Source organism: Bufo gargarizans, chromosome 5, assembly GCF_014858855.1.
Source record: "Bufo gargarizans isolate SCDJY-AF-19 chromosome 5, ASM1485885v1, whole genome shotgun sequence".
NCBI lineage: Eukaryota > Metazoa > Chordata > Amphibia > Anura > Bufonidae > Bufo > Bufo gargarizans.
Window position 1 is genome coordinate 227,930,636 of NC_058084.1, and position 26,664 is coordinate 227,957,299.

General features: G+C 40.7%; 1 protein-coding gene across 1 annotated transcript in view; it reads left to right on the forward strand.

Annotated features, from left to right (window-relative positions):
• MOCOS (molybdenum cofactor sulfurase) overlaps nucleotides 1-26,664 on the forward strand; it is an 869,883-nt gene that overhangs the window by 168,218 nt on the left and 675,001 nt on the right. The window contains exon 3 of the mRNA XM_044295461.1: nucleotides 23,608-23,724. Within this exon, the coding sequence (XP_044151396.1) occupies nucleotides 23,608-23,724 (117 nt within the window). The remainder of the gene's footprint in view (nucleotides 1-23,607; nucleotides 23,725-26,664) is intronic.

The following is a 26,664-nucleotide window of genomic DNA, read 5'->3' on the forward strand; positions in this document are numbered from 1 at the left end:
TAAAAAAAAAATAAGAATAAAAATATATATAAAATATATACAGTAGAAGTAGATATATGTACACCAACTGAATGCCGATTAATCAGTAGAGATGTCCCGAACTATTCGCCGGCGAACAGTTCCCGGCGAACATTGCTTGTTCGCGTTCGCCGCGGCGGGCAAACATATGTGATGTTCGGTCCGCCCCCTATTTGTCATCATTGAGCAAACTTTGACCCTTTACATTACAGTCAGCAGACACATTCCAGCCAATCAGCAGCATAACCCTCCCTCCCAGACCCTCCCACCTCCTGGACAGCATCCATTTTAGATTCATTAGGAAGCTGCAGTCTTAGTGAGAGGAGGGACAGTGTAGCTGCTGCTGATTTAATAGGGAAATCGATAGCTAGGCCAGTGTATTCAGTGTCCACTCAAGTCCTGAAAGACTCATCTAATCTCTGCTGTAAGGACAGCGTCCTGACAGCACCTCAAAAAGCCCTTTTTAGGGCTAGTACATCAGTCTGCTTTTATTTAATTTTTTTTTCCTCTGTAATTTAATTCCAGTTGCCTACCAGCGTGTGTGTCAGGCTCACAGCGTATACTGTGCCCACCACTCATATCTGGTGTCACACACAGTAGCTTGCATAAAAAAATAAAAAAATAAAAATTTGACCGTAATATAATAGCAGTTAGTTTTCTGCAAGCGTGTGTGTTAGGCCTACGGCGTCTGCTCTGCCAACTTCTGCCAGTGCTACTCATATCTGGTGTCACACACAGTAGCTTGCATTTAAAAATAATAATAATCATTTTGACTGTAATAGCAGTTAGTTTGTGTGTCAGGACTACAGTGTCCACCCTGCCAACTTATGCCAGTGCCACTCATATCTGGTGTCACACACAGTAGCTTGCATTTAAAATAAAACAACACAATTTTGACTGTAATATAATAGCAGTTAGTTTTCTGCAAGCGTGTGTGTTAGGCCTACAGCGTCTGCTCTGCCAACTTCTGCCAGTGCCACTCATATCTGGTGTCACACACAGCAGCTTGCTTTTTAAAAAATTCTAATAATTTTGACTGTAATATAATAGCAGTTAGTTTTCTGCAGGTGTGTGTGTTAGGCCTACAGCGTCTGCTCTGCCAACTTCTGCCAGTGCCACTCATATTTGGTGTCACACACAGTAGCTTGCATTTAAAAAAATTCTAATAATTTTGACTGTAATATAATAGCAGTTAGTTTTCTGCAAGTGTGTGTGTTAGGCCTACAGAGTCTGCTCTGCCAACTTCTGCCAGTGCCACTCATATCTGGTGTCACACACAGTAGCTTGCATTTAAAAAATAAATAAAAATGTTGACTGTAATATAATAGCAATAAGTTTTCTGCAAGCGTGTGTGTTAGGCCTACAGCGTCTGCTCTGCCAACTTCTGCCAGTGCAACTCATATCTGGTGTCACACACAGTAGCTTGCATTTAAAAAATAAAATAAAAATTTGACTGTAATATAATAGCAGTTAGTTTTCTGCAATCGTGTGTATTAGGCCTACAGCATCTGCTCGACCAACTTCTGCAAGTGCCACTCATATATCTGGTGTCACACACAGTAGCTTGCATTTAAAAAAAATATACATTTTGACTGTAATATAAATACATTTTGACTGTAATATAATAGCAGTTAGTTTTCTGCAAGCGTGTGTGTTAGGCCTACAGCGTCTACTCTGCCAACTTCTGCCAGTGCCACTCATGTCTGGTGTCACACACAGTAGCTTGCATTTTTAAATAAAATTAAAAAAAAATTGACTGTAATATAATAGCAGTTAGTTTTCTGCAAGCGAGTGTGTTAGGCCTACAGCGTCTGCTCTGCCAACTTCTGCCAGTGCCACTCATATTTCTGGTGTCACACACAGTAGCTTGCATTTAAAAATAAAAATAAATTTTGACTGTAATATAATAGCAGTAAGTTTTCTGCAAGAGTGTGTGTTAGGCCTACAGCGTCTACTCTGCCAACTTCTGCCAATGCCACTCATATCTGGTGTCACACACAGTAGCTTGCATTAAAAAAAACAACAACAATTTTGACTGTAATATAATAGCAGTTAGTTTGTGTGTCAGGCCTACAGTGTCTACTCTGCCAACTTCTGCCAGTGCCACTCATATCTGGGGTCACACACAGTAGCTTGCATTTAAAAAAAAAGAAAACAATTTTAACTGTATTATAATAGCAGTTAGTATTCTGCAAGCGTGTGTGTTAGGCCTACAGCATCTACTCTGCCAACTTCTGCTAGTGCCACTCATATCTGGTGTCACACACAGTAGCTTGAATAAATAAAAAAAATAACAACAATTTTGACTGTAATATAATAGCAGTTAGTCTGTGTGTCAGGCTTACACCGTCTACTCTTCCATCTACTGCCAGTGCACAGTGCCACTGATATCTGGTGTCACAGTAGCTTTCACGCATAGTACAACTAAACTAATTTAAAAAAAATGACAGGCAGGACACCCCCCAGGGGCTGTCGTGGTGCTGTGATTCCCTTTGGCCCTAGAATAATGCCCAGTGTTCAGAGGCCACGTACCCTGAACTCGAAAAGTTCTGAGGACATAGTTGACTGGCTAACACAGGACATAGAGTTTGGAAGAAAGACGAGACAGAGGGGATATGATAGAAACTTTTAAATACATAAAGGGAATCAACAAGTTAAAAGAGGAGAGAATATTTAAAAGAAGTAAAACTGCTACAAGAGGACATCGTTTTAAATTAGAGGGGCAAAGGGTTAAAAGTAATATCGGGAAGTATTACTTTACTGAGAGAGGAGTGGATGCATGGAATAGCCTTCCTGCAGAAGTGGTAGCTGCAAATACAGTGGAGGAGTTTAAGCATGCATGGGATAGGCATAAGGCCATCCTTCATATAAGATAGGGCCAGGGGCTATCCATAGTATTTAGTATATTGGGCAGACTAGATGGGCCAAATGGTTCTTATCTGCCGACACATTCTATGTTTCTACAGCTTCCGCTCGGAACCTTGACGCACCATCCTCCTCCAGCTCAGCTTCAGGCACCTCTCAATTTACCACACGCCCGCTTGCCACCACCACCAACACTAGCCCCACAGCTGCTTCACTTGATCTGTCAGAGGAGTTATTTACACATCAGTTGGAAGAAATTAATGATGCGCAACTATTATTTCCAGAGGATGTCAGGCAGTATTACACACAAAGGCGTACGGTGTGATGATAATGATGTTGTACCCGCTGCTGCTTCCTTTGCTGAGTTGTCAGATACAAGTGAAGCGGTTGATGTTGACGATGTGTCCGTGAATGTCACATGGGTGCCTGCTCGAAGAGAAGAAGAACAGGGGGAAAGTTCAGAAGTTGGATACAGGGGAGGTCGTTGCAAGGAGCTAGTGGCACAGTCAGACAGCATGTATCGGCACCCGGGGTCAGCCAGACAGCACGTCAATCAACGCATGCTGTTGCCACTACCAGAATGCCGTCATTGCAAAGCTCAGCAGTGTGGCATTTTTTTGTGTGTCTGCCTCTGATAACAGCGATGCCATTTGCAACCTGTGCCAAAAGAAACTGAGTCGTGGGAAGTCCAACACCCACCTAGGTACAACTGCTTTGCGAAGGCACATGATCTCACATCGCAAACGCCTATAGGATCAACACATGAGTACAAGCAGCACACAAACTCAAAGCCACCATCCTCCTCCTGGTCCAGCATCTTCAGCCACGTCAACCACTGCTGTCCTCCTTTCCGCCCTCTCAACCAGCCGCCACTCCGCCTCTCGCCTTGAGCAGTTCCTGCTCATCTGCTCACAGCCAGGTGTTTGTCAAGGACATGTTTGAGCGTAAGAAGCCAATGTCACAGAGTCACCCCCTTGCCCGGCGTCTGACAGCTGGCTTGTTGGAACTCTTAGCCAGCCAGCTTTTACCATACAAGGTCTTCAAAAAATTTATTTTCACAAAAGGCAATCCCCAACCTGTACTCTATTGTGCAAAAAGAAGTCATGGCATGTCTGGCACACAGTGTTGGGGCAAGGGTCCATCTGACCACTGATACCTGATCTGCAAAGCAAGGTCAGGGCAGGTATATCACCTACACTGCGCATTGGGCGTCAGAGGAGGAATTTGGCTTTGAGGAGGAGGAAGACGAACCACAGCAGGCATCCCAGGGTGCTTGTTGTCACCTATCTGGTATCCGTCGTGTTGTACGTGGCTGGGGAAGAACAGACCTTCAGTGAGATCAGTGAGGACGAGGAACGGGACATGAGTAGCTCGGCATCCAACCTTGTGCAAATTGGGTCTTTCATGCTGTTGTGCCTGTTGAGGGACCCTCGTATAAAAAGGCTGAAAGAAAACGACCTGTACTGGGTGGCCACGCTACTAGACCCCCGGTATAAGCATAAAGTGTCTGAAATGTTACTGAATTACCGGAAGTCAGAAAGGATGCAGCAGTTCTAAAATAAATTAAAAAGTATGCTTTACACAGCATATAAGGGTGATGTCACAGCACAACGGGAATCTAACAGGGAAAGAGGTGAAAGTAGTCCTCCTCCTACCACGACCACGCCGGCAAGGACAGGACGCTTTACAGACGTGTTGTTGATGGAGCACATGCAGAGCTTTTTAAGTCCTATGCATCGCCACAGCCCTTCGGGGTCCACCCTGAGAGAACGACTCGACCGACAGGTAGAATATTACCTCGCCTTAACTACAGATATCGACACTCTGAGGAGCGGTGAACCCCTTGACTACTGGGTGTGCAGGGTTGACCTGTGGCCTGAGCTAACCCAATTTGCGATAGAACTTCTGGCCTGCCCCGCTTCAAGTGTCCTTTAGTGCAGCAGGAGGTATTGTCACTGAGAAGAGAAGTCGCCTAGGTCAAAAAAGTCTAGATTACCTCACCTTTATTAAGATTAATGAGGCATGGATACCGAAGGGACTGACAGTGGGCGATACATTCAACTAAAAAAGGCCTGATGACTGAGATGAGCTGCCTTGGGCTAAAAATGGTCCACATGCTGCTGTATTTTATCTCTGCATGCCGGATGACTTGCGTGACTTATCCGCCACCAACTAGGGTTCAAGCTGCAATGTTTTACAGCACCAATACCTAGCTTTTCAGGCACGTTTACATGCCAAATTTTTCTGGCCTCTGGTGCTGCACTGTGGCTGCAAAAACAAAACAAAAAAAGGCACATACATGTGTCAATTCCCCTTCATGATCATTACCTTGTTGTGGTGAAGGGGCTTGTGTATCACAATGAAGCAACCATCTCTATGAGTGTGTTGGCAATGGCAATGATGGCACACCCCAGATGATAAGGTCGTTGCTTCATTGTGAACAGACCAAAAGTGATCGGCTGGATAATTTTGCATAGAAAAAACATTAATTTTCTTTGTGATCATCTAAGGTGATCATTAAAGCAAACTAGGCCAACAATGGGCCCACACTGCAGAATCATTGTTTTCTGGGTCACTTAACTGTCACTGAACTACCTCAGCACGAACATAGGCTTTGAAAAAACCCCATCGCCTGCAATCTCCCAAACGATTGACGTATAGAGGAATAAAATTTATGTCATGAGTGTGTCAACTATTGACAACTCTTTGCGGTTGTCTAAAATCTATTCCATACATGTCCCCTAATAGGGGACGTAACAGGGATTAAACTGATAGGAATAGTACTACTTAACATACCACTCATATTGGGATTGCATAGTACATTGCACGGCGCACGCGCCGTGCCCCAAATTGGAAGTAAGAGGACCGACCAAGCATCTTTTTACATCTCCCGGTTCCTAAAATCTGTTCCATACACGTCCCCTGATGGAGGATGTAACAGGGATTACACTGATAGGAATAGTACTACTTAACACACCACTCATATCTGGTGGCACAGTACATTGCACTCACAGTGCCCCAAATTGGAAGTAGGAGGACCAACCAAGTATCTTTTTCCATCTCCCGGTTCCTAAAATGTATTCCATAGACCGGCCCCTGATAGGGGACATAACAGGGATTAAACTGAAAGGAATAGTACTACTTAACACACCACTCATATCTGGTGGCACAGTACATTGCACGCACAGTGCCCCAAATTGAAAGTAGGAGGACCAACCGAGCATCTTTTTCCATCTCCCGGTTCCTAAAATCTATTCCATACACATCTTCTTATAGGGGACGTAACAGGGATTAAACTGGTAGGAATAGTAGTATTTAACATACCACTCCTATTGGAATTGCATAGTACATTGCCACCATCACCACCAGAAGCAGCCTTGTCGTCGTCGATTGCTGGACCTGCGGCAACGCAGAGAGAGGAGTCTGAAGAAGAGTCAGAGAAGGAAAGTGGCTTTGAGGAGGTGGAAGACCAACCACAGCAGGCGTCCCAGGGGGCTTGTTGTCACCTTTCGGGGACCCTTGGTGTTGTAAGTGGCTGGGTGGAGGAAGAGACCTTCAATGACATCAGTGAGGACAAGGAACGGGACATGGCTAGCTTGGTATCCAACCTTTTGCAAATGGTAAGTTTGCGGTTGTGCAAATGGACTGTTTGCGGTTGTTTGCGGTGCGTTAACCGGGGAGTTTGGTCTGTCAGAATTTGGTCTGTCACTGTGAAGCAGGCGTAACCCTTACACTACCTGATCGATACAACATCGCGCCTGATGTTTTAAAGCACGTTATTCCAAACAATTTAGGAATGTTAGGTGATTTATGCCCTTTATGGATTAAAACCCTACTCTGCGTCAACTACGTAATTTTCCATGGGAGTTTTGCCATGGATCCCCCTCTGGCATGCCACAGTCCAGGTGTTAGTCCCCTTGAAACAACTTTTCCATCACTATTGTGGCCAGAAAGAGTCCCTGTGGGTTTTAAAATTCGCCTGCCTATTGAAGTCAATGGCGGTTCGCCCTGTTCCCCCGTTCGCGAAGACTAGCGAAAATTCGCGTTCGCTTTTCGCGAACGAAAAATGTTGTGTTTGCCACATCTCTATTAATCAATTGATATCTTTTTGATCTTGTAAATGAATAAACAATATTAATTGGTTTGATAACTATATATTGATTTATATAGAGAAAAACAAATAATAATAAATAAAAATATATATGGAAAACTAAACTATCAAGATAAAAATAAATAGATATCAATTAATCAATATCCATAAATATATATATACAATCCCAGTGAAGATCGATAGATATGATCCTATTTAGGTACCAATAAAATGATAATAAATGCTGTCAAATGTACAGTATTTCTTCTTATATGGTCCGGACCGACAGTACAGTATTTGCGGAAACTTTTAATGAAACTTTTTTTAATCACTTGTGTCGGCACATTGAAAGGAAAAAGCAGAGCATCGCACTTTAATGTGGACCAGCTACCCCAGCTCTCAGCGACTCTAAACCATATATAACCCTATAGTAAAACAACTCTTATAGAAAGGGGTCACAATTTAACTTTGTGTTGTTAAAGAAAAAGTTTTCCTAGATTAAAAATATAAAACAAAAAAATGCTAAAATAAAAATTACATGAAAATAAAGCCCCAATAAAGCAAAAGTGCCAGCCGTGCCATGCTTGTAAAGCCACCGAAGGATATGTCTCTCTACAGAGCTGTGGGGGTCACTTACAAACAGATACAGTAAGTCATTTATTTACTGGGCAGTAGACCAAAGCAGTACTTTTAATGACTTGCACTATTTAATATACATATATATTGTATACTGTACTGTACATTGTAACAAACTTTCAGAACAGGAGAGAGACTCATGCCGCTGATGTGCTTAGCTTACAGAGGATTGTGTATATTGCATGCAATTGTAACAAACCCTTATCTGTGAGAAGTATTAGGTCACTCTTTACAGTCAGAAGCTGAAAACCCCTAGAGACTGAATATTTCTTGCAGTTGAGGATTTGTGACAATTGTATGCTATTACAATTGTGCCTTAAATGTGTATGTGGGGGAAGGGGGCACAGATGGAGGAAAGCCAAGGAGCGGGCAGAGATGAAGGGATGTGGGGGAGACTTAGTAGGTGCATTTGTGAATGGATGATAATTGGTGATAAATAATTAAAATAATAATTGATAAATTATAACAATAAATTGCCTGCTTGTTTTTTTTTTATGTTTTCCTATTTTATTATTTTATTATTATTTATAATATATATATATATATATATATATATATATATATATATATCAAGTACTTAATAACTATGAACAGCACAACACTAGTCTGTGATGTCGGGTGCCAGCGGCTGATGAAGCAATTCAGACTTCAAAAACTAAGAAATCCAGGAAATCCACGGCACTTCCTTCAGTTAAAACGTAAGTGTTTATTCACCAGAAATACAGTACGATTCGGTTTGCACACTGGAACCATTTTCAAGTAGTTATATATTAGATATATTTTGTTGTATCCTTGGACATAAATATGTTGCATAGCTAAGTAACTCAGCTCTGATAAACTTGCATACAACTAAGCAAATCCAAGCAGGCAATTTATTAATTAATAATTTTTTATCATGAGTCAATTATTATTTCTATTATATTATGAAATACCTTCCATTCATATAGTTAATTTACTATCCCTCCCCAATGCATCTACTGTATATATCAACAGTCCATCAATTCATTACTCTTCTACCCTTATCTGCAATATCACTATTCCATTTCATGCTCCAATACAACCTTACATCAGTAAGCTAACATCAACAACAAACTCTACTCTTATAACCAGGCATCAGTGATCTGACACCTTCCTCTGGAGCACTGTGAATCCTCCGCTCTTACACTCCTTCATCCAGCATTCGTCTGCTTTCCCAGGCTGTCAATCCAAGTCACCTAACCTGTCTATCCACAGCAGCTTATCAGTCATTTTTAATCATTGCAATGAAGTATCATCTGTTTATCATGCTTAACATGGTTTGCCTCAAATATTAAAATCTATAAGTGTGAATACAGGTGTGAGTGTCCCTCTATATGTGTGTGTGAGCTACTGTACAACTGTGATGGAAGCAAGGGGATGAAAGGGTTAATAGGCATCATGACAGGAGGTCAGGGGGCGCTTCAGAACATCCAGGGTCAATAAAAAAAAAAAAAAAAGGACAGTATCTCTGCCTTTTCTATTTATTTATTTATTATTATTTAACATATATACAGTACAGACCAAAAGTTTGGACACACCTTCTCATTCAAAGAGTTTTCTTTATTTTCATGACTATGAAAATTGTAGATTCACACTGAAGGCATCAAAACTATGAATTAACACATGTGGAATTATATACATAACAAAAAAGTGTGAAACAACTGAAAATATGTCATATTTTAGGTTCTTCAAAGTAGCCACCTTTTGCTTTGATTACTGCTTTACACACTCTTGGCATTCTCTTGATGAGCTTCAAGAGGTAGTCACCTGAAAAGGTTTTTACTTCAAAGGTGTGCCCTGTCAGGTTTAATAAGTGGGATGTCTTGCCTTATAAATGGGGTTGGGACCATCAGTTGCGTTGTGGAGAAGTCAGGTGGATACACAGCTGATAGTCCTACTGAATAGACTGTTAGAATTTGTATTATAGCAAGAAAAAAACAGCTAAGTAAACGAGTGGCCATCATTACTTTAAGAAATTAAGGTCAGTCAGTCCGAAAAATTGGGAAAACTTTGAAAGTGTCCCCAAGTGCAGTCACAAAAACCATCAAGCGCTACAAAGAAACTGGCTCACATGCGGACCACCCCAGGAAAGAAAGACCAAGAGTCACCTCTGCTGCGGAGGATAAGTCCATCCGAGTCACCAGCCTCAGAAATCGCAGGTTAACAGCAGCTCAGATTAGAGACCAGGTCAATGCCACACAGAGTTCTAGCAGCAGACACATCTCTAGAACAACTGTTAAGAGGAGACTGTGTGAATCAGGCCTTCATGGTAGAATATCTGCTAGGAAACCACTGCTAAGGACAGGGAACAAGCAGAAAAGACTTGTTTGGGCTAAAGAACACAAAGAATGGACATTAGACCAGTGGAAATCTGTGCTTTGGTCTGATGAGTCCAAATTTGAGATCTTTGGTTCCAATCACGTTGTCTTTGTGCGACGCAGAAAAAGGTGAATGGATGGACTCTACATGCCTGGTTCCCACCGTGAAGCATGGAGGAGGAGGTGCTTTGCTGGTGACACTGTTGGGGATTTATTCAAAATTGAAGGCATACTGAACCAGCATGGCTACCACAGCATCTTGCAGCGGCATGCTATTCCATCCGGTTTGCATTTAGTTGGACCATCATTTATTTTTCAACAGGACAATGACCCCAAACACACCTCCAGGCTGTGTAAGGGCTATTTGACCATGAAGGAGAGTGATGGGGTGCTGCCCCAGATGACCTGGCCTCCACAGTCACCGGACCTGAACCCAATCGAGATGGTTTGGGGTTGGACCGCAGAGTGAAGGCAAAAGGGCCAACAAGTGCTAAGCATCTCTGGGAACTCCTTCAAGACTGTTGGAAGACCATTTCAGGTGACTACCTCTTGAAGCTCATCAAGAGAATGCCAAGAGTGTGTGCAAAGCAGTAATCAAAGCAATAGGTGGCTACTTTGAAGAACCTAGAATATGACATATTTTCAGTTGTTTTACACTTTTTTGTTATGTATATAATTCCACATGTGTTAATTCATAGTTTTGATGCCTTCAGTGTGAATCTACAATTTTCATAGTCATGAAAATAAAGAAAACTCTTTGAATGAGAAGGTGTGTCCAAACTTTTGGTCTGTACTGTATATATATATATATATATATATTTTATATATCTATATATATATATGTATTATTAATATTATATAATTATATATTAGATATATTTTGTTGTATCTTTGGACATAAATATGTTACATACCTAAGTAACTGATACACTTGTATACATGTTATCAACAGCACTGTTGGACTAAGCAAATCCAAGCAGGCAATTAATTAATTATTTTTCATCATTAATCAATTATTATTTTAATTATATTATTAAATACCTTCTATTCATATAGTTAATTCACTATCCCTCCCAATGCATCTACTGTATATATCAACAGTCCATCAATTCATCACTCTTCTCCCCTTCACCGCAATATCACTTCTCCATGTCATGCTCCAATACAACCTTTTTTATAAAAAAATATTTTTTATTGTTTTACATATTAATTATCCTTTACATTTCAGTTATTCATTTTACAGTAATTTTCAAACATTCATTTTATTTTCCCTACCCCACCCAACCCCATCAAAGGAAATAGAGGGGAAATATAGAGACCAACCTCGAAAAAAGGAAAAAAAAAAAACAAACAAACAAACAACAACTACTCTTGGTTTTTTATCTTGGTATCCTAGTATCCTCCTCTCATCCTCCTCCACCCGTCTGCCCACGTCCCACTCCCCCCCCCCCCCCCCCGACACCGATCACCCCATCCATTTCTTCCATTGCCTAGCAAATATTTCTCTTTTCCTGCAGGAACAAATACTGTATTGTTCACACTTAAGCACACATTTAACTTGATTTTCCCATTCTTTTAATGAGGGGACTCTTTTATTTATCCAATATTTTATTATAGAACGTCTGGCCTGGAATAACAGTTTAGCAACAATCTCCTAAGTAATACTATCTCCCTGTTCTCCTATCTCTCCCAAGATACATGATACTATACTTCTAGGGATTTTTACCGGGTAGTCTTTCTCTATCCACAGAATCACCTTGTCCCAAAATTCCTGTATTCGGATACACTCCCATAGTATATGTACATCGTCTACTCCGATTTTTCGCATTTTTTTACATTTTAATTCTTTATTTTTATAGAACCTCATAAGCTTTTTAGGCGAATAGTACAGACGATGTAACACAAAAATTGTGTTGTTCTGTGGGATGGGTTTCTTGAGATTTTTCTTCTATCCCCTATAATATATTCCCATTTATCTTCGGTCATTTGGGTCACTATTGTCTCCCATTTACGCTTTACGTTTAGGATCCCTATTTCTTTCGATCTTTTGGCTATTAATATGTTATACACTTTGGATATCTGCTTCTTTTCTGTTGTTGTTAAATTTATTATTCTTATTAACATTTGGGGTAGCCTTTCAATTTCCACCTCCCCAATTGACTTATTCAGACCGTGTCTCATCTGGTGATAATAGATAATTTCCCTATCCAGGAATCCATACTTTTCTTTAATCTCCTAGTAATTTATCATCTGCCCATTTTTCCAAACCTGTCGTTTTATCCAGATATTTTTTCTATTAATTCTAGTTCTTCCAGTTTTGAGTTATACCATAATAATGTGTCTTTATGTATCTCGTTCTCTACCCATAGTGATTTTATCTCTTGCCAGCATCTTGCCATTACTTTTGTTGTTAATGTTTTAGAAAACTTGTTGCTTCTATAATACCCCTGCTTCCAATATTAAGCACATTTTACATTCTATTAGGTTTTTGTTTATCTTTTTCATATTTGATCTATAAATCTGAAGAAGATTGAGTGTTTGAATCTTTTTTCATCTGTGCTGCGATATAATACAATCTTAGGTCTGGAACTGACATACCCCCCTTCCCCTCTGGACACTGTAGTATTTGTCTCTTAATTCTAGGTTTTCGTCCCCTCCAAATTAATTCGCTCAGTAAGTTCTCTATTATCTTAAAGACACTTCTTGGTATTTCTATTGGGGAATTCCAGAGGACATAATTTACCTTCGGTAATAGACACATTTTAATCAATGAGATCCTACTGGCCATGGAGAGAGAGATTTCTTTCCATACCTTGATCTTACTTTTGATTTTAGTTATAAGCGGGATAACATTTAGTCGTGTGTATTCCCGTATGTTGACGGAAATATTAATACCTAGATATTTTATATATCCTCCTTCTTCCTTTATTTCTAATGGACCTGGTATAAACCTGCCCAGAGGGTCTAGTGCAGTGATGGCGAACCTATGGCACGGGTGCCAGAGGCGGCACTCAGAGCCCTCTATGTGTGCACCCACAACCTGGAAAAAGTCTGTGGCATAGCAATATGCTTTAGACTTTTCCTGCCATTTGTCATCCCCAGGACACACTATAAACAGCACAGGCAGCGCATTAAATGTAGGCTATTAATCTATTATAGATAAATGATAAAGGACATGAAAGATATATTATATTGGTATTTAGGTTAAATTACCGTGTCGGCACTTTGCGATAAATAAGTGGGTATTTGGTTGCAGCTTTGGGCACTCGGTCTCTAAAAGGTTCACCATCACTGGTCTAGTGGGATACACGCAGATTTTTCCCAGTTAATCTTCAGACCTGCTAGCTTACCATATTTTTCAAACTGGGCCAATATATGTGTCAGTGAGTTATGTGACGAATAGCATTATATCATCAGCGTACATTGAGATTTTTTCCTCATGGTCCCCGTATCCAAACCCTTTTATTCTGTCATGCTGCCTTATCATTGCGGCAAGGGGTTCCAGTACTATCGCGAACATTAGAGGGGAAAGGGGGCAGCCCTGTCTGACCCCTCTACCTATCTGGAAAGAGTCTGTCAATTCATCGTTTAATATTATTCTAGCACTTATTTGAGAGTACAGGAGTTCAATCCAGGAGATAAAGTAGTCTCCAAACCCCATTCTCCTTAGAGTTGCAAGCAAGAATGGCAACTCAACAGTGTCAAATGCTTTGGATGCATCAATTGAGACTATTATCCATTCCCCTCAATGATTTGGTATTATCTGCATGTTCAAAAAACATCTCAAGAAGTTCTCAGAGGTCGTTTTCCCTGGAATGAATCCCGTTTAATCCTCATATATAATTGTGCTGATTATATTTCTTAATCTAGTTGCTAATACTTTTGCAAGAATTTTATTGTCTGGATTTATTGGGGATATTGGGCGGTATGAGTCCATCAGTGTGGGGTCTTTCCCTGGTTTTAAAATTAAAGTAATCAGCGCTTCCTGCAGGGAGTCTGGTAATATTTTAGTCATCCTTGCAGTGTTCCACATATTTAGTTGTTTTGGGGTACATATCTCTTTGTAATCTCGATATACCTCAAAGGGAATTCCATCCAGTCCCGGGGACTTATTTTTCCCAACATTTTGCAATGTCTTATTTATTTCTTCTATATTTATCTCTTTTTCTAGGTAATCTTTCTTTGTTTCCGTCAGAGAATTCATTTTTATGTTATCCAAAAACTCCTCTATCTCCCTTGCATCAACTTCTAATCTGCTCCTATACATATCTTTAAAGTATTCTCTAATTGCCTCCATTTTTTCCGATTGTTTTTCCACTGTTTGCCCTGCACTATTTACCAATCTTTGGATAAAATTTGATTTGCGTTGGGCTGCAACAATCACAGCCAACTTCTTCCCTGGTGTATGCCCCTGGGTATAGTGATCATAGATATAGCTCTTTGTTGCTCTGCTAATAGAAACATTGTGTCTGAGTATTCACTTTGTTTGTCTCTCCATGTCTGAAAGTTTCTCTAATTTGGGTTAGTAATATATTCCTTTTCTGTCATATTCCTTTATGTCAAGCACATGTTCAATTTTCCGTATCTGTTGCCTTTTTTCTTTTTTTGCAAATGAGTGTATGTTTCATAAGTATCCCTCTCATATACGCTTTCCCAACCTCCCATACAATTTTTGTATCTGCCGTTCCTTCATTAGTGTCGAAAGTTCGCTTTTGATTTTTTCGTGATTTCCATTTATATCTATTCAGGGGCGTAACTAAAAGTGACTGGGCCCCACAGCAAATATTTGTAAGGGCCCCTTCAGCATGCGTCGCACCTCCCTCCTATGTAAACCCCACTCCTTTGGCACAGTGTAGCGGTATACTGTATATTGTGTGGCACAGTATAGAGGTATATTGTATATTGTGGGGCACAGTGTAGGCTATATGTGTATAACATAAACATATTTCATATGAAAACTTACAGTTACTTGGCCCTTGGGGATCTCGGACACCACTTCAACATTTTGGCCGGGGGCTCGGCGGAGCTGATGTTGTGCTTTATCCTAATGAGAAATAGCACATCCATTTTAAATGGGGGGGGTATATAAACATTTGTTATAATACAGGATTTATTGGCAATTATACAGTCCAATATTACATAACATCATTTAGAATATACCAACTCCTCCTTAACCTGGAGACCAATGTCCCTGTGCCATAGTATGCTCACCCCTCTAGAGTAAGAAGAGAATACCGAATGGTATGCTTTATAAATCAATTTTTTCCTAAGATACTCGCAATTTTCCTTTGTTAAATGGGTCTCCTATAAGCATACTATGGCAGGCAGGAATTTATTAATCACATCAAACATCGCTATTCTTTTGGATCCTTTTCACAGTCCTAAGACTACGCGCATCTGTTCTTATAATTTCAGATGCCATTCTGTTCCTTATATGTGCTCCAATACAACCTTACATCATTTTCTAACATCACAACAAAATCTTCTTATAACCAGGCATCAGTGATCTGATACCTTCCTCTGGAGCACTGTGATTTCTCCGCTCTCACACTCCTTCATCCAGCATTCGTCTGCTTCCCCAGGCTGTCAATCCAAGTCACCTCCCCCTCCTAACCCTTCTATCCACAGCAGCTTAACAGTCATTTTTAATCATTGCGATGAGGTATCATCTGTGTATCAGGCTTAACATGGTTTGCCTCAAATATTTAAATCTCTAAGTGTGAATAGAGGTGTGAGTGTCCCTCTATATGTGTGTGCGAGCTACTGTACAACTGTGATGGAAGCAAGGGGATGAAAGGGTTAATAGGCATCATGACAGGAGGTCAGGGGGCACTCCAGAACATCCAGGGTCAATATAAAAAAAGGACAGTATCTCTGCCTCCAAAAAATGTAGACTGACATTTTCTTTTCATTGGTTCCAGGAGTCACATGCCCTCCCCTGGCCATTCACATTACTAAAACTAGGTTTCATTCAAAGGATACAGCATATTAATGTGAATGGCCAGGGGAGAGCATGTGACTCCTGGAACCGATGAAAACACTCCTACACACCTCCGGGTATATAAGGACTAGTCAGAAAAGAAAATGGCAGTCTACATTTTTCGGGAGGCAAAGATAGTCCTTTTTTTGTATTTATTTTTTTATTGACCCTGGATATTCTGGAGCGACCCCCTAATGAATGCCCATTAACCATTTCATCCCCTTGCTTCCATCACAGTTCTACAGCAGCTCGCGCTGAGCTGCAGTATAACATTATTGTACTTTATTCTCCTTCCTCCTCTTTTCTATCTATCTGTGTATCTACTGTATCAATGTATTTATCTATCTATCTATGTCCATTATACTATACACAATAAATCGTTAATGGCAAATATGTTAGTAGGTCAGGGGGAAGCTCCCAAAGACCCAGGGTGACATTTCAGGGGGAAAAAATGGCAGCATCTCTGTATCCTAACTACAAGAGACTGCCATTTTCCTCACTGCCTGATCTTTTTATAGCCAGAGGTGTGTTTTTATTGGTTGCTGGAGTCACATGCCCTCCCCTGGCAAATCACATTAATAAAAGTTGGTTCCATTCAAAGAATACAGCATGTTCGGCCAATGATATTCTAGTTCCCACGGTCATGTGAACCAATCAGAGGCAGGTTCCCAGGCAAATCAAGCTTAATCGCAACCGCTGCAGACCCCCATGTTATCCATCTACAGTAATGTCATTCTATGAAAAATTCTTCAAGTTTTGCATACAGGGCTAATTATTTATTTATACACAGATAAACCAAATATATAAAGATAAAAATATGTATACATACACTTTCATAAATTATAAAAATATAAATAAAAATCATCTAAATACATAATTCGATTATCTGCTGTTCCAGGGATTGTCAGCAATTATCATCTATTCACAAATGCATGTAATACATTTCCCAGTGTTACCATGTCAGTGTGAAAGGTTGAAACAGCCTATTTAAAATAATAATAATATACAGTACAGACCAAAAGTTTGGACACACCTCATTCAAAGAGTTTTCTTTATTTTCATGACTATGAAAATTGTAGATTCACACTGAAGGCATCAAAACTATGAATTAACACATGTGGAATTATATACATAAAAAAGTGTGAATCAACTGAAAATATGTCATATTCTAGGTTCTTCAAAGTAGCCACCTTTTGCTTTGATTACTGCTTTGCACACTCTAGGCATTCTCTTGATGAGCTTCAAGAGGTAGTCACCTGAAATGGACTTCCAACAGAGATGCTAAGCACTTGTTGGCCCTTTTGCTTTCACTCTGCGGTCCAGCTCACCCCAAACCATCTTGATTGGGTTCAGGTCCGGTGACTGTGGAGGCCAGGTCATCTGACGCAGCACCCCATCACTCTCCTTAATGGTCAAATAGCTCTTACACAGCCTGGAGGTGTGTTTGGGGTCATTGTCCTGTTGAAAAATAAATGATGGTCCAACTAAACGCAAACCGGATGGAATAGCATGCCGCTGCAAGATGCTGTGGTAGCCATGCTGGTTCAGTATGCCTTCAATTTTGAATAAATTTCCAACAGTGTCACCAGCAAAGCGCCCCCACACCATCACACCTCCTCCTCCATGCTTCACGGTGGGAACCAGGCATGTAGAGTCCAACTGTTTTCTGAGTCGCACAAAGACACGGTGGTTGGAACCAAAGATCTCAAATTTGGACTCATTAGACCAAAGCACAGATTTCCACTGGTCTAATGTGTTCTTTAGCCCAAACAAGTCTCTTCTGCCTGTTGCCTGTCCTTGGCAGTGGTTTCCTAGCAGATATTCTACTATGAAGGCCTGATTCACACAGTCTCCTCTTAACAGTTGTTCTAGAGATGTGTCTGCTGCTAGAACTCTATGTGACATTGACCTGGTCTCTAATCTGAGCTGCTGTTAACCTACGATTTCTGAGGCTGGTGACTCGGATGAACTTATCCTCCGCAGCAGAGGTGACTCTTGGTCTTCCTTTCCTGGGGTGGTCCACATTTGAGCCAGTTTCTTTGTAGCGCTTGATGGTTTTTGTGACTGCACTTGGGGACACTTTCAACGTTTTCCAAATTTTTCGGACTGACACTCGTTTTTCTTTACTTAGCTGCTTTTTCTTGCCATAATACAAATTCTAACAGTCTATTCAGTAGGACCATCAGCTGTGTATCCACCTGACTTCTGCACAACGCAACACAGTAATGCTTTGCACACTCTTGGAATTCTCTTGATGAGCTTCAAGAGGTAGTCACCTGAAATGGTTTTCGCTTCACAGGTGTGCCCTGTCAGGTTTAATTAGTGGGATTTCTTGCCTTATAAATGGGGTTGGGACCATCAGTTGCGTTGTGGAGAAGTCAGATACACAGCTGATAGTCCTACTGAATAGACTGTTAATATTTGTATTATGGCAAGAAAAAAGCAGCTAAGTAAAGAAAAACAAGTGGCCATCATTACTTTAAGAAATGAAGGTCAGTCAGTCCAAAAAATTGGGAAAACTTTGAAAGTGTCCCCAAGTGAAGTCACAAAAACCATCAAGCGCTACAAAGAAACTGGCTCACATGCGGACCGCCCCAGGAAAGGAGGATCAAGAGTAACCTCTGCTGTGGAGAATAAGTTCATCCGAGTCACCAGCCTCAGAAATCGCAGGTTAACAGCAGCTCAGATTAGAGACCAGGTCAATGACACACAGAGTTCTAGCAGCAGACACATCTCTAGAACAACTGTTAAGAGGAGACTGTGTGAATCAGGCCTTCATGGTAGAATATCTGCTAGAAAACCACTTCCAAGGACAGGCAACAAGCAGAAGAGACTTGTTTGTGCTAAAGAACACAAGAAATGGACATTAGACCAATGGAAATCTTTGCTTTGGTCTGATGAGTCCAAATTTGAGATCTTTGGTTCCAATCACCGTGTCTTTGTGCGACGCAGAAAAGGTGAACGGATGGACTCTACATGCCTAGTTCCCACCGGGAAGCATGGAAGAGGAGGTGTGATGGTGTGGGGGTGCTTTGCTGGTGACACTGTTGGGGATTTATTCAAAATTGAAGGCATACTGAACCAGCATGGCTACCACAGCATCTTGCAGCGGCATGCTATTCCATCCGGTTTGCGTTTAGTTGGACCGTCATTTATTTTTCAACAGGACAATGACCCCAAACACACCTCCAGGCTGTGTAAGGGCTATTTGACCATGAAGGAGAGTGATTGTCACCACCAGACATCTGAGAAGCTCTGACAAACGTTCTTCAGAACCTCCTCCTTGAGTTTCCTTTTGTTTTGCTTTCGTTTTCTCATCTCGTTAGCCTCTCTCAGCTGTCATGTAGTTGCACTGATTGCATCCCTTTAAATCCCCTCCCATACTGCATCACTTTGCGGTTTATACAACTTCCTGGAGTGTGTGCATGCTGGATGCTACTACTAAGTCTTCTACAGATAAGTTTTGTTCATTCATTTGTGTTTTCCTGTTTGCTGGATCCCAGGTGACCCTGACTCCCTCTGTATCAAGTGTAGGGAGCCGGTGGTCATATCCCCTCACTATTATAGGGTGTTCAGGTGTTATACAGTCGAGGAACGAGGATATGCGATCATCTACCATTGAGATTTTTGCATAGGCTGAGCAGTGAGGGAGAGAGCCAGGTCTGTTGCAGGGCTCTCCCTTTGGTTCCTTAGTTTTGGATCCAGTCAGTCGGATCTTCATTTTGTGTCTTCTAGTTTTCTGTACACCTTCCGTGACATTGATGGGGTGGTGCGCCAGATGACCTGGCCTCCACAGTCACCAGACCTGAACCCAATCGAGATGGTTTGAGGTGAGCTGGACTGCAGAGTGAAGGCAAAAGGGCCAACAAGTGCTAAGCATCTCTGGGAACTCCTTCAAGACTGTTGGAAGACCATTTCAGGTAACTACCTCTTAAAGCTCATCAAGAGAATCCCAAGAGTGTGCAAAGCAGTTATCAAAGCAAAAGGTGGCTACTTTGAAGAACCTAAAATATGACATATTTTCAGTTGTTTCACACTTTTTTGTTATGCATATAATTCCACTTGTGTTAATTCATAGTTTTGATGCCTTCAGTGTGAATCTACAATTTTCATAGTCATGAAAATAAAGAAAACTCTTTGAATGAGAAGGTGTATCCAAACTTTTGGTCTGTACTGTATGTGGTCACATGGATTGGTGAACCTCCAGGATCTTTTGCTGCATGTTAGTTTCTCAACTCTTGCTACAAGGACCTTTGGAGGTGTGATTTGAAAGTGTCTAGTGAGTCATGTGATCGGAGCCAGCTGACGTTGGGTGGTTACATCACATTGGGTGACTTGACATTGTTTTCTGACATGCGCAGTCCACACTGGAAGACGAGATATTCTCATGCTGGTTAGTAGTACCTACAACTTGCCCCTCTCCCCAATTATTGATTTTAACTATGTTCACATGGGTTTCCACAGATGTATGTGATTTGATAATTATGACACTTTAGTAATGTTGTCCGTATTAGGATCTTTGAACATTTTTATATTATAAATTCACTTTATGTATATCTTCATTGCATTTATTACACTTTTATTCTAAAGTTGTATATGCACATATATTGATCTTTTATGTTTTTTACACTGTTTTACATTGATTACCTTTGCTGTTTGATTGGTTTGTGGGTGTGTATATATGCCTCTATATGTGAGCATAATTTTCTCATCACCATTTGCTTGAGAAAGATCTCACTGAGAGGATTGAAACGTTGCTGTATGTCTGGTGAATAAACATTTTTGTTACTTTTTCTACCTCTAGATGTGCCGTGGAGTTTATAAATGTATATATATATATATATATATATATACAGTACAGACCAAAAGTTTGGACACACCTTCTCATTCAAAGAGTTTTCTTTATTTTCATGACCATGAAAATTGTAGATTCACACTGAAGGCATCAAAACTATGAATTAACACATGTGGAATTATATGCATAACAAAAAAGTGTGAAACAACTGAAAATATTTCATATTCTAGGTTCTTCAAAGTAGCCACCATTTGCTTTGATTACTGCTTTGCACACTCTTGGCATTCTCTTGATGAGCTTCAAGAGGTAGTCACCTGAAATGGTCTTTCAACAGTCTTGAAGGAGTTCCCAGAGATGCTTAGCACTTGTTGGCCATTTTGCCTTCACTCTGCGGTCCAGCCCACCCCAAACCATCTCGATTGGGTTCAGGTCCGGTGACTGTGGAGGCCAGGTCATCTGGCGCAGCACCCCATCACTCTCCTTCATGGTCAAATAGCCCTTACACAGCCTGGAGGTGTGTTTGGGGTCATTGTCCTGTTGAAAAATAAATGATGGTCCAACTAAACGCAAACCGGATGGAATAGAATGCGGCTGCAAGATGCTATGGTAGCCATGCTGGTTCAGTATGCCTTCAATTTTGAATAAATCCCCAACAGTGTCACCAGCAAAGCACCCCCACACCATCACACCTCCTCCTCCATGCTTCACGGTGGGAATTAGGCATGTAGAGTCCAACCGTTCACCTTTTCTGCGTCGCACAAAGACACGGTGGTTGGAACCAAAGATCTCAAATTTGGACTCATCAGACCAAAGCACAGATTTCCATTGGTCTAATTCCTTGTGTTCTTTAGCCCAAACAAGTCTCCTCTGCTTGTTGCCTGTCCTTGGAAGTGGTTTCCTAGCAGATATTCTACCATGAAGACCTGATTCACACAGTCTCCTCTTAACAGTTGTTCTAGAGATGTGTCTGCTGCTAGAACTCTGTGTGGCATTGACCTGGTCTCTAATCTGAGCTGCTGTTAACCTGCGATTTCTGAGGCTGGTGACTCGGATGGACTTATCCTCCGCAGCAGAGGTGACTCTTGGTCTTCCTTTCCTGGGGCGGTCCGCATTTGAGCCAGTTTCTTTGTAGCGCTTGATGGTTTTTGTGACTGCACTTGGGGACATTTTCAAAGTTTTCCCAATATTTTGGACTAACTGACCATCATTTCTCAAAGTGATGATGGCCACTTGTTTTTCGTTACTTAGCTGCTTTTTTCTTGCCATAATACAAATTCTAACAGTCTATTCAGTAGGACTATCAGCTGTGTATCCACCTGACTTCTCCACAACGCAACTGATAGTCCCAACCACATTTATAAGGCAAGAAATCCCACTTATTAAATGTGACAGGGCACACCTGTGAAGTGAAAACCATTTCAGGTGACTACCTCTTGAAGCTCATCAAGAGAATGCCAAGAGTGTGCAAAGCAGTAATCAAAGCAAAAGGTGGCTACTTTGAAGAACCTAGAATATGACATATTTTCTGTTGTTTCACAATTTTTTGTTATGTATATAATTCCACATGTGTTAATTCACAGTTTTGATGCCTTCAATGTGAATCTACAATTTTCATAGTCATGAAAATAAAGAAAACTCTTTGAATGAGAAGTTGTGTCCAAACTTTTGGTCTGTACTGTATATATACAGTAGTTTTTCAAATTGCAGAATAGAACCACAGTATCTAAAGTGTGTATCTCACACGTACAGATGCAGACTAGGCCGCAATTAAAGAATTTTGCCCAAAATGGGTGTTTTATTAATAGCAGAATAGAACCACAGTATGTAAAGGGTGTATCTCAAACGTATACAGCAAAATTGCAAATGCAAAATGCTAAATTGCGTGTTTTGCCCAAAATGGGTGTTTTATTAATAGTAGAATAGAACCACAGTATCTAAAGGGTGTATCTCACAATGAGATATGCAGCAAAGGCTGCAAAATAAAAAAAAAATTGCCCAAAATGGTAGTTTTTCAAATAGCAGAATAGAACCACAGTATCTAAAGTGTGTATCTCACACGTATAGATGCAGACTAAGCTGCAATGAAAGATTTTTGCCGAAAATGGGTGTTTTATTAATAGCAGAATAGAACCACAGTATGTAAATAGTGTATCTCACACGTACAGATGCAAACTAGGCTGCAATAAAATATTTTTGCCCAAAATGGGTGTTTTATTAAAATCAGAGTAGAACCACGTACAGATGCAAACTAGGCCACAATTAAAGATTTTTGCCCAAAATGGGTGTTTTATTAATAGCAGAATAGAACCACAGTATGTAAAGGGTGTATTTCAAACGTATGCAGCAAAATTGCAAATGCAAAATGCAAATTTACATTTTTTGCCCAAAATGGGTGTTTTATTAATAGTAGAATAGAACCACAGTATCTAAATGGTGTATCTCACAATGACATATGCAGCAAAGGCTGCAAAATTAAATTTTTTGCCCAAAATAGTACAGATGTAAACTAAGCTGCAATTAAAGATTTTTGCCCAAAACGGGTGTTTTATTAAAATCAGAGTAGAACCACAGTATCTAAAGGGTGTATCTCACACGTACAGATGCAAACTAGGCCGCAAATAAAGATTTTTTATAATAGCAGAAAAGAACCACAGTATCTAAAATTGCTATTATAAAAACTTAAGAAGCAACTTTTCCAATTTCCAATTCTCAAAACTTTTGGCCACGACTGTACATATGTATTTTTTCAGCCTTACAAACTATGTCATTATGATTATTTGTGACTTTTTAAGACATTGATTTCACTAATAACTGGTGTGAACTAACTAATAATCTGGATTCTGGACCTATATAAATTGTTTTTTTTTTGTTTTTTTTTCAATTGCAGGTTGACAAACTAGCTAGTCTGTATAATATTCACTTGCGTACTGGCTGTTTCTGCAACACTGGGGCCTGCCAAAAGCATTTGGGAATAAGCAACGCTGAAGTAATAAGCAACTTACAGGTTAGATAAGTGAATGTGTAATAAGTGATGTTAATGGGGTTGTCTGAGTTACATAAAAATGCAGGCAACCCTTGTAAATGGCTTAAAATAAATGAATCAATACTCAACAGTTTTCTTCCTTGTTTCTTCAAATGATGGGCCCTGGTGCTTCTGCTACTGTTATCTCATTCTTGGTTGCAGTGGTGACGTGTGCATGGAACATTACCACACCCGTTGGCCTCAGGCCAGTAATTGGCTGTAACAGTGACCTGAGTGCACAGAACATAACTGCTGCAGCCACAAAAAGTTTATATAACTCGTACTACCCCTTTAAAGGGCTTGTCGAGTTATGAAAAGAATGTATAGCACTGTAAATCTGATGGTCAGCAATATATAACTAAGCTAAGCAAGTTTTAGGCTGAAAAAATATCCTCATTTCCCTAGTTCTCTTCTGGCCCTTTATTTACCTGCAATAACAACAATCTGAGATGTTTTCCTCATGAATATTTGTGATTACCAAAAAAGACTTCCCCTTCTCCTGTTTTGCAAAGGGGGTCACTAGTGGGGTACCACAGGGGTCAGTATTGGGCCCTATTCTCTTCAATATATTTATTAATGATCTTGTAGAAGGCTTGCACAGTAAAATATAAATTTTTGCATCTGACACTAAACTGTGTTAAGTAATTGACACAGAAGAGGACAGTATACTGCTACAGATGTATCTGGATAGATTGGAGGCTTGGGCAGAGAAGTGGTGATGAGGTTTAACACTGACAAATGTAAGGTTATGCACATGGGAAGGAATAATGCAAGTCACCAGTACATACTAAATGGTAAAGCACTGGGTAACACTGACATGGAAAAGAACTTAGGAATTTTGGTGAACAGCAACCTAAGCTGTAGAAACCAGAGTCAGGCAGTTGCTGCCAAGGCCAATAAGATAATGGGTTGCATCAAAAGGGGAATAGATGCCCGTGATGAGAACATAGTGCAATCACTCTACAAATCCGTAGTCAAACAACACATGGAGCACTGTGTACAGTTCTGGGCTCCTGTGAGCAAGACAGGCATAGCAGAGCTGAAGAAGGTTCAGAGGAGGATAACTAAAGTTGAAAGATGATCTAATAAGGGGGAGATCTAATAACTATATATAAATATATCAGGGGTCAGTACAGAGATCTCTCCCATCATCTATTTATCCCCAGGACTGTGACTGTGACGAGGGGACATCCTCTGCAACTGGAGGAAAGAAGGTTTGTACACAAATATAGAAAAGGATTCTTTACAGTAAGAGCAGTGAGACTATGGAACTCTCTTCCTGAAACGGTGGTGATGGTGGTTCACTAAAAGAGTTCAAGAGGGGCCTGAATGTATTTATGGAGTGTAATAATTAGAGATGGAATTTGTTTAGAATTTCAAGAAAAATTTCATTCGCAATTAATGCAAATTTCCTTGCGCTTCGTAGTAACAAAGCGTATTTTTCCTAAAATGGCGGCTACACGTGTGAGGACTGAGGACATTGGGGCAAGAATCTCTGGAAAGGCGGGATCACGCTGATTAACATGCCTGTATGCAGCCAATCAGCAGCCAGCCAGCCCTGTGATTTCAAAGCCCTATAAATATGGGAGCCAGTTTAGATTCTGCCATTTTCCAGCGTTTATAGTGCAGGGACAGACGTGAGAAGGCGCTAGGGACAGCTATTGGAAAAATTATTGTGTAAAAAAAAGAGGATAGGGAGGAATCATTTCACAGCATCTTAGTGCAGGGAGAGACATCAGAAGGTGCTAGGGACATTGATAAAAAAAAAAGTGATTTACAACTGCAGGGAATGATCAATAGAAAGCTCTGTCATTCAAGCTTATGCCTTAGTATGTTATTCAGTACTACAAGAAAAATATGGTAAAAGCGTATAGGGGCTTATTTCAGTCCAACAATAAAAATATATACACACTGCACTGTTGCAGTTATTTCTGGTAAAGGCATATAGAGGCGTATTACAGTAAAAAAAAAAATATATATTCTCAGTGAATTTCTGCAGTTATTTCTGGTGAAAGCGTATAGAGGCGTATTAGAGTAAAAAAATAAAAATATATTCTCAGTGAATTTCTACAGTTAACTCTGGTGAAAGTGTAACACCCCAAGCACAAGCCGAGGACTGCTTATCACGGACGGTGTACAGGAAACAAGACAAAGCAACATGCATATATGACTGAGTGGATCCAAAGCTAAGGAACCAAAAGGGAGACCCCTGCACAAGACCTGAGACTTTCCCTGGCTGCTCAGCCTATGCAAAGATCCGAAAGGTGGAAGGTTGCATATCCACGTACCTCGACTATATAACCCCTGAACACCCTACAATAGTGAGGGGACACGACCACCGGCTCCCTACACCAGACACGGAGGGAGTCAGGGTCACCTGGGATCCAGCAAACAGAAAATAACAGATAAATGTTCAGCACTTAACTTAGTAGCAGACTGGAAAACAAGATCAGCATGCACACACACTCCAGGAAGTAGTATAAACCGCCCAGTGATGCATTATGGGGCGGAAGTTAAAGGGATGCAATCAGTCCAACTCCATGAGAGCTGAGAGAGGCTAACGAGATGAGAAACTGAACAGCACAACAAAGAGAACTCAAGGAGGAGGTTCTGAAAGGCCTCTGTCAGAGCTTCTCAGCTGTCTGGTTTTGACAGTACCCCTCCCTCTACAAGTGGACTCCGGACACTCAGAACCCACCTTCTCAGGATGGGACCTATGGAAAGTCATGATGAGACGAGAGGCCTTAATGTTCGTCACTGGGACCCACATCCTCTCCTCAGGACCATAACCCTCCCAATGAACAAGGTACTGAAGAGAACCGCGGACAAGACGAGAATCCACAATCCTAGAGACCTGAAATTCAAGATTCCCATCAACCATAATCGGAGGAGGACGCAAAGGCGAGGGTACAATGGGTTGAA